Source organism: Bacillus rossius, chromosome 18 (genome assembly GCF_032445375.1).
Source record: "Bacillus rossius redtenbacheri isolate Brsri chromosome 18, Brsri_v3, whole genome shotgun sequence".
NCBI classification, from domain to species: domain Eukaryota; kingdom Metazoa; phylum Arthropoda; class Insecta; order Phasmatodea; family Bacillidae; genus Bacillus; species Bacillus rossius.
The window spans coordinates 10,873,226-10,886,300 of record NC_086345.1 but is presented as its reverse complement, the minus strand read 5'-3'; the positions used below and the strand labels follow the sequence as shown (position 1 = coordinate 10,886,300).

The following is a 13,075-nucleotide window of genomic DNA, read 5'->3' as shown; positions in this document are numbered from 1 at the left end:
TGATGTCATAAATAAACACATTTTTTTTGCGCTTACATTGCAAACGCTGCCTGAACCCTACAAGATAGATCAAAATAATGTACTACAATATTGTACACCTTAAAAAGGTCTACAAAAAAGTCCAAGATAGTATATGTCTATCTCTTAGGGATAACCCACAACAACCATTTTTTATCCTTTATTTTTTACAAGAAATAATAGCTTATTTACGAAGCAATTTTAAGCACACTTTAAATACACTTTAAATATATTGTGCATTTCATATATATCAATATGGCCTTTTACAGCATAATATATAAAGACATCCTGTAGTATATTTAGTATCAGCATTGAACCCGTGCGAAACCAGGGCGGGTCCCTAGTTTAATCATATATTTATTTTCACCACAATAGCTACTTTGATAATTTTATTGGATAATAATTATTTTTATTTAATTATTTAATAAGTACATTCAATTATATATGTATTTTTTGCACATAGGTTACATTAATAATCCAAGTACACAACGTCCCAAAGTTTCGTTTTAAATTGCTTTTGAACAGATTTCACATACTGTGTTTTACCATAAATAATTTTTGGGTTGTTGTGTCAAATTTATTTTCTTATTCCTTTCAAAGCATCATGTTTCTTGCAACTGTCCCTATATTCTGTGTCATGAACATCCCACAACATTGGCCTCCATTCATAATCCTTTACAACACTCCTCTGCCATTCTATCCAAGCCAGTGAACTCACAAATTCTCATGAATTGCCTGACATCTCAAAATTCGAAAGCTCTTGAACTGAAGCTATAAATATCTGAGATAAAAGTATTGTTTTGAATATGAGTTTATACCTGGCACCAACTTGCAGGCAATAACACTATTTCTCCAAAAATAAATGAAAAAAATTACTTAATTTTTTCTAGCACTTGTTCCATAAACCCGTCTGCCCAAATTTGTAGTGCAGTATGAAATAAAAAAAAAATCAAACAATCCAATTACATTTAAAACTAAAATTATTCAAGAGTGCTTTGAATTGTTCAGATCACGTTCACTTAGCCGGGTCATACAGATTCTTAAACAACTTGGTTGCAGTACCTTGAGTACCACTGCTAACAATAACAACTGGTTACTATTTGGTTTGCATCAGTTTGTAACGACCCAGGTTACTGCCCTCCCCACTTGCTGCACAGTTCAATTAACGAGCTATTAAGTTGTCTCATATTCAGTACACCTATCCCTCACTTAGCACGTCTTCAGATTGCGCAGATTCATTTAGCGCGATGTGAATTTTACTGCCCCAGTCTTGAATAGCACATCTGTAAATTTCAGTTAGCAAAAAATCTCGGCAAGCAAAAAAAAATTTAAGCACTAAACCACGAAGTCTGTTTCAACTTCTGTAAATAACAGATGTGCCGTGGGATACACTTAGCCAAACATGGGGAAAGAGATGTGCGCGCAGGTCTGTCTACGCTATCGGCAGTTGTACAAACATCAGCTGTGGCAAGTTAAATTGTGGCTATGGAGTATAAGGGACTAAATGTTTTTACATCCGTGCGTATGCAGCCGTGCCATACCGTTGTCGCCTGGCTACAGATCAGGCAGTGAACTGTCTAGCCAATCGCAGCGAATTCACTCAAACAAAAGCAACGTCTGCCCATTCAGCTGCCGGTATCTGTACGTGCTTGATCACTCATAATGCATCCTGTTCAAGTATTTGAGACAAAACTAGAAGTATTACAGCACACAGTTTGTCATGAAGGCCATGCTTATGTTGATTGCACATTAGTTTCAAGCGATTCAACTGTGCAGACAATCGTACGAGATAAGGACTCTTATCAAAATTTTATATAGGTCTGATGCTGTTGGTTGTACTAGCAGGAATATATTTGACATTAGATACCGGAACAGAAATGAACTGATGATTTACATGGAAAAGACTGTTAAATGATTGTTGCAATGCAAATATAATCATTGGCAAGGCAGGATTGGTGTGAACAAGGTGGTGGTACGTGAATAACCACTTTATTTTTGAAAAATTAAAATGTAACTATCCGGACAATAATATCGGTTTCACTGTCAAAGGATGGCTTGGAAAGGTACGCGACGTGAGTTGAAGGTCACGCCCAGGCGGGCAAATCAGCCAGCTGACTGACGATAAAGTACATAACCACATATCTCTCGTTACGAGGTGTCGTATTTCTCATACAAAATGTGATGGGATGCATATAAAGATTATTGGTGAGACGTATTTATAGTTGAATGTTATTCTATGCATTTATTTTACGTAAAGTATATTTTCCTACACAATTTTGAAACACATTAAATAAATTAGCCTTGCTATTTATGGAAACTAATGCTTCAGAATACTCGATTTTGAATAACACGAGCATTTTTAGGAACGAATTAGTCGTGCTAAGTGAGGGATAGGTGTACTCTGGTTTAGTTTTCTGATACCATTTAAATACCAGCTTTTCGTACTATTTAAGAAGTATTCCTGTGTTTGTCATATGTTTTATTTTATTTTTATTTATTTTATACACGAACAAAATTCAGCAATAGGCCGGTTTACAATTTACTCGTGTTGTTACACTACATTATAAAAATAAAACACTTTTACACTGAACATTGGGACCACACTATTGAATACAATAAATTAAGATAGCTTAATGAATAATATAAATGAAGAAAAAAAACACTAAAAACTATTCCAAAAAAAACACTTGGAAAAATGAACACATGAATGTAAGGATTCGTAGCTATATAATACAATATGATTTTAAGTTACAGATTTTCAGCCACTAGATATTTTTTTTTTGTTTATTTGTGTGGCCACATTTTTTTATGTGCTTTCACACATTTGAGTTTTTTTTAATTCATAAATGAATGTGAACATAATTTCCTTGATTTTTTTTTTTTGCCATAACCCTTTGTTTAAACAAACAGGTGCAATAGTTTGCCATGTCTGTAATAATTATAGAGAGAGAGAGAGAGTTCAGGAGTCGTGAGAAAGGACAAGGAAGTTAGTTGAAGTGATGTTCGCGTGCACCAAGAATGGCTGATGTTTTTCCATGTATTTTTGTGATTGGGTGGTGAGGTCACGCACCTGTCACTTCCTTCGCGACGAGAGGAAGAAACACTAGATTTGTTGATCGAGTTTAAGTGATGTAGGATTGGTAAAGTGCTAGCAAATATCTACATTACACAAGAAGTAGACAAATCTAAATTATTATACAGTGTTGTCGGAGAAGAAGAGGGGAAGAAGAGGGGAAGAAGAGGGGAAGTGAAGGAGGAAGGGAAGTAGGTGGAGCAGGTACCTACCTAGTCAGCAAGCGCTACTTGCCAGTCGTTCCGCCAGCTGTTTCATTTAATCAAAATTTAATTGGCGTTTAAATAAGTTGTGGCGGTATTTCATTTTGCTTTTATGAAATGTTAGTTTTTCATACCTGAAAAAAAGAAAAATCTATTTTTTCCTCCAAATTCGCGTATAGGCCCCCTCCCCTTTTTTGAGTCGAAAATTTGGAAAAAACAGGGGGGCTTTACACGACTAAATCTGGTAATTCAATTCAAATCAAATTTCAAGTAAGTTCAGTCCAAGGGCGGATCCGGAATGAGACTCAAGGAGGGGCCAAATAATTTTACTTTATTTAGAATCGAAATACCGAACAGTAAGTTTAGTATGGTCTTAATTAGCTTGCTGCTCTATTTTTTTTCAGTGGGTTGGAAGCTGAATAATAATTTTGTAGTTCTTATTACATCGTGCGCATTTGATTTCGGGTTCAAAAACGTCCTACCAATTATATATAGCACTGCAGTAAAATAATACTTTGGCGATTTTGGAAAACAATGCTTAGGAAAATCATAAATTATTCAGGGTTCAGGAGAGCGGGGGTGCAGGGGGCATGCCGCTATTGCTCCCACTCTGGATCCGCCAATGGTTCAGGCCGTGTTATCTCTTCCACGGGTATATGTTGCAACTAAAAGATAATCGCTTTAATAGAGTGAGATATTTACAAAACAAGTTCCAGCTGATACTCTAAAAATTATTTTGTTTATGTCCGGACACTTCGTGCCAGTATTCTCTTCCCATCTGAGCGGGGTGAGCTAGCGCAAGGAGGAAAAAGAAGCTTCATTAACCATTACTGTCACGGGTCACACAGGTGCAGACTGTGTTCTAACTGGTGTCTTGAAGGAAAGCCAGAAGTGTATGTCACTCGTACTTGCATCAGATACATTCCATGCTTTACCCTCCCACTAAAGCTTCAATAATTTTTTTTTCGTAATTGGTTGGGTTAAATTCTTGATAAAATGGGGATTAAGGCATAAAGCAGATGCAAGTTGTCCCCCACAATAATGTTTTATCACAAGTTACTGTATTTTATCTGGGAAATATTTGGCTGCTATGATTTCCAAGGTTCTAAATTAGTTCTTAGTTCTTGGTTCTTGTTTAACTGCTGAGAACATAAACAACAGAGGACTGAGGACCGGGTTTGAAACCATCTGTAGTTCACAGTCCTGTTCACTCAAGTCTACTCACCTGTTCATTCACCGACTCCTCCTTGATTAGAGGGAAAACTATCTCACTGGGCTCCTGCTTCACCATCAAGTCTTCATTCGCTGCCTGGAAGAAATAAAAGGCATCACAAATAGCAGTAGTGGCCTCAGAAGAATGACATTTACCTGTTACAAGGCCAGAGATATAACATGTTACTTTCTGCTGGGCATTTAACCAGAGAGACAAGAGCTAAGATGTTTACACAGCAAAAAAAAAATTAATCAGAAAATAGTGTTCTAGAACAAACGTTCCTGTATTTTCCTTAAAAAAGAGTATTTTAAAATTCTGACTGGTTTCTGAAATATTAACCATTTATAGGTTTTAGAGAGAAGGCTTGATTGTGCTTGCAATAATGATGTAAATTTATTTTGAGGTTTCTTAATATAGCTGCGGGTAATATTCTTAAGTTGCGGCTTTTAGTAAATACCGAAAATGGTACGGTCTGTGTGTTTCGGAGCAGTATATATTACATATTTATAGTAGTGAGTGAATGGTTGTTTAAAGAATGGTTGTTTCATGCACTTTCTACCCTATAATATGTGCTATAGAAGTTGTTCGTGCAAGCAGGAAACTTCGGTGAATGTCGGAACTGTAACGGCCTTGGAATGGACTGGTGTGAGATGGTTGCTACACTACTTGGTAATACCTAAGCAACCATTAAAATAGTTACAGTATTTTTAATGTAGCTATACTTAACCTAACAAACCATAAAAATATTTTTAAGTATTTTTAATGTAACCAACCTAACCAAATTGACCACTATCACATCACAAATTTGTAATATTTACACCCAACATAGATGAACGCAGCCTTGAAATGGACTGCTGTGAATGTCAGGTTTGCCTATTGATATGGATGTGCATCAATGCAGGTGCATCAATGCACAGGAATCATAATTTAAGTTATATACTGTGGTTTCTCAGAAACAAGTAGGAATTTAGAAATGCTGTTTTAAAGGTATCAAATCGAGGAACTATTTTTAGTGTTAGAAAAAAGGTATCGAAATTCTTTTAATTCATGACATAACATTACCTAGCCTTTACTATCTTCTACGCGAGTTTGCCCTGAATGTCATCATCAGCCTACTGTTTACTTCAAACTAGCTGGTTTATAAACAAACAGGGATGTTTCATGTCAGCAGGTTGTGACGAGGTCCAAAACTTTGTCCCATCGTTTTTTACAGTATTTATACTGTAAACACCCAAACCTTACTTACCCAAACGCCCAAACATAGTCGTTACCCTGTTTTTATAAACCTTAACTAGCGTATTCACTCATTTTAATGGTAAATTACCAGTAAACTACAAACTTTAAGTATTCCCAGAATTCCAATAGTTTTTGGCAATAAGCCTTACCAGCCTCATTTGTGTGTCTCGGAATAACTAAATACCACCCGTAAACACCTCACAACTGCACAAATATAAGTCTAAACGCCAGAAGAGTAGAGAATTTCCTTATTCACAAGTAAACCGAATTGGTATATAAATTGCTTTTTATAGAAAAATTTATTGGTAAAAACAGAAAAAAATTTACCTTAAATTTTTTTTAATATTAAGCTTTAGTAAACAACAAACAGCTAGAATTATCAAAAATTGCACTTGATATAGAACCAGAACCTAGAACGCATTCTCCCATAGAGTATGTGTTGAAAGCGAATAATGCTACCTTGACATTGCCTGGAAAAAAAACTACCTACCTAAACAATTAAAAATAATAGAAAAATTCAAATACACGGAATGTATCCGAGATGTGACATTCCAAGGGTATCCGTTGTGACATTTCTAGGGGGGGCGACTGAATTGTTTCGACCAGGCGTAGTGACTATTCCGGATTCCCTAAGTAGAAGAACGGATTTTCATCGAACGGAATAGTGACTATTCCGTCTACGAAATAAATTCTGAAAGGTGGCCCGGATTTGTACCGACACGGAATAGTATATATTCCGCACAATCGTAGGAATGACGGAATTGTGTCGAAACGGCGTAGTGACTATTCTGTTTGTTATTAGCATCTACAAATAGCACACGGAAAAGTGTCGAAATATTTTAGGTTAAATTCCAGTGACTAACCTGTACGCCAGAACCATACCGATCCGGAATTCTGTCGAATCTGATATTTTAAAACTAGTTCATATAAAATGACGGTAGACTGCAGGCTTATCCTGTTTGAGCAATGCTGCCACCTGGCAGTGAAGCTAAAAGCTATGAGTTTGACTTGAAGTTGAAATACTATCCACGGAGTTTCGCAAGGGTCGCAGAGAACATCAAAATTAACGTTTTCATAGTAGGATTATAAATGCCATTAACAGAATCTTAGTATCAGGTTTATTTCCACGTAATTTAAATACAAAAAAAGTCACATACCTATAGCTGAAATAATAATTGGTTCATAAATAATAAATTGACAGTTAATGTTAAGAAAACCTGCTATAAATGATAATATTAAAATATAATTATACATCAACAAATCTGGATATAAATTTGAACTATTATTAAATCCAAAAAGTACGCTTACAGCAAAGAAATTGGGCTTAAATATTGACTGTACTTTATTTAAATCATGGTTCTGTACATGTTGTATACAAAAATCTAAAATAGTCTCTGTACCCGTACTTATATTTTAAAACATATATATATATATATATATTTTAGTTAAATTCATATTTTTTTAATTTTGAAATGCACTTTCATTAGTTGCCATTTGTAACGTTTCCGTGCATTGTGGAAGCAGCAGATGCGACAATGAAATGTCAGAGAGATCCTTCTCCGTTTACGTTTTCGATGTCTCCGTTTCCGTGCCATTGTAGAACGGGCCTGAGAGTGCATTTCAAGATAAATAAATAATAATAAAAAATTATTATTTTTTAAAATCTAATTACGGGCAGAATTTGAAAATATATAAAATTAACGACAAATTAATAAAGAACACTAAAAATGTTAGTTTTTCAAACAAATGTTAACGTATTTAGAACATGTCATAAACAAACATGACTACCACCAAATCCAAATACTCGGCGTCTATTGGTCGCACGGAGCAACGTAAACGGAAGAGCTCAGCATTGCCGAGCTAATCCGTGCGGGTCCGTCTCCATCTGCGTGCCATTGTGGAAACTCTGTTCCGTGAGATCCGTCTCCGTTTACGTGATCCGTCTCCGTTTCCGTGCCATTGTAGAACGGGCCTTAAAAAGAACCGTATCATTATGTTTTTTACAACTGACTTTCTGAATTATGAACATGACTTTTGTAGCCTTATTTTGGATGTTAGGTGCCACAGGAATGAAATTTATTAGGAAATGAGAATTGCAATCGTTAGAGTTAATACATTTTTCGCAGTTGGAGCTTTGTTTGCATTAACATTATTTCTTAAATCACGCCTTATTTGAGCCGTGAGCCGGCTGGTGTAAGCAATTTAGCCTTGCGTACATCTTGGATACAACTGTTTCTTAGAACATGCTAGGATTCAAAAACTGTATTTGACACTTCATCGACGCGTTTAATAGCTCCCTTATATATTTTCTGAAAGCAAGTATCCCCTCGAGCCATCAATAACAAGATGCCGGTGTCATCTGTGCAGACGGAGGACGCACCACACGCCGGGTTTATAAGAATAACTAGACCACTTTGTTAAGCAAATCAGTTTGAAAAAATTTTGATATTTCTGTAGCTAGAAACTTAGGTGCGCGAATGGAAAAGCATGGTAAATAAATTGTGGCGTGATAGACCCGGTGCAGGGAGATACCCATGGCACACAACTTTGTTAGAATTAGAGGTGATGATTAGGTCAAGCCACTAACTACCCAGATAGTAAAATAGACTTGAATCGAGCTTGAATCAAGCTTGCCATGAGTCATGACAAGCCTACAAGCTTGAATCAAGCTTGCCATGGCAAGTGTGTTAGCTTGAATCAAGCTTGATTCAAGCTAACTAGTTTACACTTGACAAGCTTGCAGCAGCAAGCCTGCCATGATAAGCTTGCAGCAAGCTTGCCATAATGTGATTGAATCAAGCTTGCATCAGGCTTGCCGCGACAAGCTTGCAGCTGGTTGCCATGACAAGCTTGCAGCAGGCTTGCCTTGACAAAATTGCAGCTGGCTTATCGTGACAAGCTTGCAGCAAGCTTGCCGCGACAAGCTTGTAGCTGGTTTGCCATTACATTTTTGGTGCTGGTTTGCCATGACAAGCTTGCAGCTGGTTTGCGATGACAAGCTTGCAGCTGGTTTGCTGTGACAAGCTTGCATTAGGTTTGCCATGACAAGCTTGCAGCTGGTTTGCCATGACAAGCTTGCAGCTGGTTTGCCATGACAAGCTTGCAGCTGGTTTGCCGTGACAAGCTTGCATTAGGTTTGCCATGACAAGCTTGCAGCTGGTTTGCCGTGACAAGCTTGCATTAGGTTTGCCATGACAAGCTTGCAGCAGGCTTGCCGCTACAAGCTTGCAGCTGGCTTGCCGCGACAAGCTTGCAGCAGGCTTGCCGCGACAAGCTTGCAGCTGGTTTGCCATGACATTTTTGCTGCTGGTTTGCCATGAAAAGCTTGCAGCTGGTTTGCGATGACAAGCTTGCAGCTGGTTTGCTGTGACAAGCTTGCATTAGGTTTGCCATGACAAGCTTGCAGCTGGTTTGCCATGACAAGCTTGCAGCTGGTTTGCCGTGACAAGCTTGCATTAGGTTTGCCATGACAAGCTTGCAGCTGGTTTGCCTTGACAAGCTTGCAGCTGGTTTGCCATGACAAGCTTGCAGCAGGCTTATTGCCTTGACAAGCTCGCAGCTGGTTTGCCATGACCAGCTTGCAACAAACTTACCATGCCAAGCTGTCAGTGGCTTGCCACTAGATGTCATGAGATGCTTGCTATGCAGCAAGCTAGTAGTGAAGTGCTTGCAACAAGCTTATAACAAGTGTGCTTTCATATGCTTGTAGTAAGTCTGATTGAAATTATTATACTATCAAATTGGTTTTGCTGCAAATTTGCAGAAAATTTCAAGACTGCCATTAGTTGTCTGAAGAGTAAAATAAATTTTGTACAATCAGTGCAACACTGCTGCTGATACAGGCGGAAGAACACGTAATGCTTATATTGTTCTGTCAATAATCATTATTGTACATCATTTTACAAAAAGCCAGCTGCAAGTCGGTAGAGTTGACTATGCTTAATAAAATAACATACCGAAAGTTTACGGCTGTATACCTTGTGCGTATCACCGAAAATTTGCATTTAAGTCCTAGATGACAGCGACTTACATCAGTCCATTAAAATGCTACCCATTTGTACAGTTTTTAAATTAGACTGTCCATAACATTACCAAAATAATCTTGAGACTCTAATGCAGCAATTAATGTTGTAAAAAGCATAAATTATTAATATTAAAGATATGATACTAAGCGATTAATTCATGACTTTTTTTTTATCTTTGCCACCCAGATAAAAATACGATATACACCAATTTGAAGAGCCCAATGCGAAAAATGTCCAAATAAATGTGTATGGTTATACCTTTAGCTTTAAGACAGTATATTTATAAAGAGTCTAACGTAATTATTAGCTTATTAAAGCGGCCCGAGCGTTGCAGTGTACTGCGGCCGTACTGATCTCTCACGGCCACCGCCGCGCCGCGCCGGCGCGGCATTGCGACACACTGCGTACTGCGACACTCATTCAACTTGGTCTTACTTAGGGATTACTTTAAACATAGCTAATTCATATGATAGAGTGTATTTATGTTACATGTATTGAGATTATGCATTTTTTTCTTATATGAATTTTTTTGATACAATAAAATTAACAATAAACGATTTCTGCTTGGAACTTGTAAATGAAAAACTCTAGAGGACCTCTGGTTTTATATATGCATGGATTTATTCTGTTAAAACAATTTTATTATTACAAATTATTTTTGTAGCAACTATTTTTTTATTTTTTTATTTCTGATATATCGTTTTATTTTCGATCAGAACAATGCAAAATTTTAATGTAGCCTGTATTCGAAAATATTAAAAATTATATATTTACTTCTTTAAAATCAGTTTACTACATAAAAATTTAATAAAACGATACATCGTAAATGTACTCTGAGTTTTTTTTTTCATTTTTATAACATAATTCCTATAATAATAGGTATTACTTTTTTTTTTTTCAGAAAATAAATAAAACACGAGTTGTGTTGTAAAATGTATAGGTAGCATTACATATTTAGTTTTTTTTATAAGTAATGTATTTGAGTGCTGCGCCTAGCTGACGTCGTTGGATTGCTAGTGGCAAAGAGCGGTGGTGGATGTTTTTGCAAGAGTTTGACCGTATTTTATGACCATAGCTGTGAGAGGGTGTTCGTCCCAGAAATCCTAACGGTTAAGGAAACTAGTCATTCTCTGTAGTCACGTACGGGTGTGCTACTCGCGCAATATAGTCAAATATCGTCAAATATCACAACTTTCCGGGACGCTCGGTCATTTCTCGGTTAGCTCTGGTTTCACCATAGTAAACGGAACAAAATCTTGTCTGTAGTGATTTCATATTCCTATTACCGTAGCAGTATGGCGTTTGAAGAAAAACCAAGTTTGCTGTATACTGAGAGCCTACTTAAAAAAAGTATTTATGGAGTTATTAAATTATTTACGAAACACAATTTTGTGGATCGTTTGGGAAATTATCATTTAGGACTTAAATGCTCGTTATTGGTGTGATCACAGGGGTTACATCGGTAAAATTTTTACATGCAGGGCCGCAACTAGAGTCTCTGGCACCCGGGGCATGAATGGATTCATGCGGCCCCCCCCCCCCCCCCCTCTTTTTTTGCACATACCACACCAATAAAGCCGTGGTCCGGGGGCCCTCCCACGGAAAAATGGTGCTATTTAAGCATTTTCCATACCTATACATGTAACAGTTTCTGTGCTACTGTAACTTCCATGCATGAACCCACTATGTCCATAAAGGAGTCCGTATAATCACTAGACTTGTTCATTAAATTGTCGTCATAAATGTTTTTTAAAGATTCAAATTCAACTTGCGAGACCTTTTTGCAGCAAAGATTTTGGTAATATCATCATAGCAAATAGAGGATGCTCTCTTGTGTTCTATGGTAATAATGCTCAAATTCGACTGTCTGTCTTGCCTCATACTATTTATAAAATATTTTTTTAAAATTTTCAATTTGCTGAAACTTCTTTCGCCTGAAGAAACTGTTACAGGAAGAGTAAGAAATATCTTAAGGGCTGTGGTCAGGTTTGGATATCCTTCTTCAAGTCTGTGTTCGTGAATGAGCTTCAAGAGGGTCGCTGCAGATGCTGTTTTCATAGTGTCATCAACTGCCAAGGCGTGATGTTTAAAACTTTCCATTTCTTGAGCTATTTCTTCTCCATTGATGTCATCTTTGTATGTTTCAGACAACCATTTGGCTGCAGTCTTCAAATCTTTAACTTCCATTTTGTAGATGTTATTCCCATTTAAAAAGCTAAACTTGTCATTAATTGCTTGAAGAGCCTGAAACCGGGATTTTAAGGCATTCACTATTACATCGCCACTGCTTCCTCACAGCCAGTGGTACGACCCTCTCTGACAACATTGTACTGTATTTGTATAGAGGACGCATTAAAACTTTATAACTTCTCTCTTTACAATTTTTTATGTTAATGATGAACTTAACATTCTTCTCAGAGTATTTTAAAATAAATATGTTGAGACGTTATATTGTAAATCAAATTAGACATTCTGGCATGCAAGTTAAAAAACATTTTACCAGTTACCAGTTGTAGTAGGAATTACAATGCAAGCGATTTCGGCGCCCCCACAGCTTTGCGCCCGGGGCGTATGCCCCGCTTGCCCCCCCTAGTTGCGGCCCTGTTTACATGTTACTAAGAAACGGTCATTCTACAACTGTACAAAGTTTCATCTTTGGGATAATTTTCCATGTATTAAAAACCTTTGTTTCTTAACAGCGAAATTCGTCCCGACCCGAGCCAACTTCGGCAACCTCGCAGTAGTACACACTACGCGGCTCGGATCGCTTCGGCGGTCAGACAAATTGTACCAGACTCTCAACAAATAAACTAATGTAAAGCTTAAGAACTTTGCAACTACTTTTATTTAATGTTTTCACATCGGGCTTTTCATGCGTATCTCCATTTGTGCCATTTTTTTGCATAACACCTCTCTCCTAATATTATTGAATACATAGCATATTTGGTCAAACGTAGTGAAAGGTTTTTAAATTTAATCATAGAGATTAATGTTTTGAGTTAGTTTTGGTTTGCTATTATGAATTTCTACTATATTAATTACGTTTAAGGAGTGCTATATTGTTAAATTGCCAATAAAGTATTATTTAGTACTTAATTACATGTTTTCGGTGTTACGCGCAAGGTTTGCGGAGGTAAACATTTCACATGTTGCTAGAAAACGTGTATGTTACTACTGTTTCAAATTTCAGTTTGGAGCAAATTTTACAAAGATTAAAACTCTTCTATTTCGTGGGAGTGGAAGTGGCCCCAGCGCTTGCGGATGTGGCTCTGTCGCAGTGCGTAGACGACATTGATACGCTCGGAAG

The 13,075-nt window shown here is 37.0% G+C and overlaps 1 protein-coding gene across 8 annotated transcripts in view; it reads right to left on the bottom strand.

Annotated features, from left to right (window-relative positions):
- The window catches only part of LOC134541313 (oocyte zinc finger protein XlCOF6-like), a 258,945-nt gene that overhangs the window by 27,598 nt on the left and 218,272 nt on the right, over positions 1-13,075 (bottom strand). Inside the window, exons 1-2 of one of the 8 annotated variants that reach the window (XM_063384705.1) lie at positions 6,607-6,797; positions 4,520-4,603 (exon numbers count right to left, since the gene is read on the bottom strand). The exons of 2 other annotated variants lie outside the window; for them this stretch is intronic. In XM_063384705.1, the coding sequence (XP_063240775.1) occupies positions 4,520-4,585 (66 nt within the window). In that variant the 5' untranslated portion in view covers positions 4,586-4,603; positions 6,607-6,797. 5 more of the 8 variants (XM_063384709.1, XM_063384706.1, XM_063384707.1 and 2 more) reach the window with 5 other exon arrangements.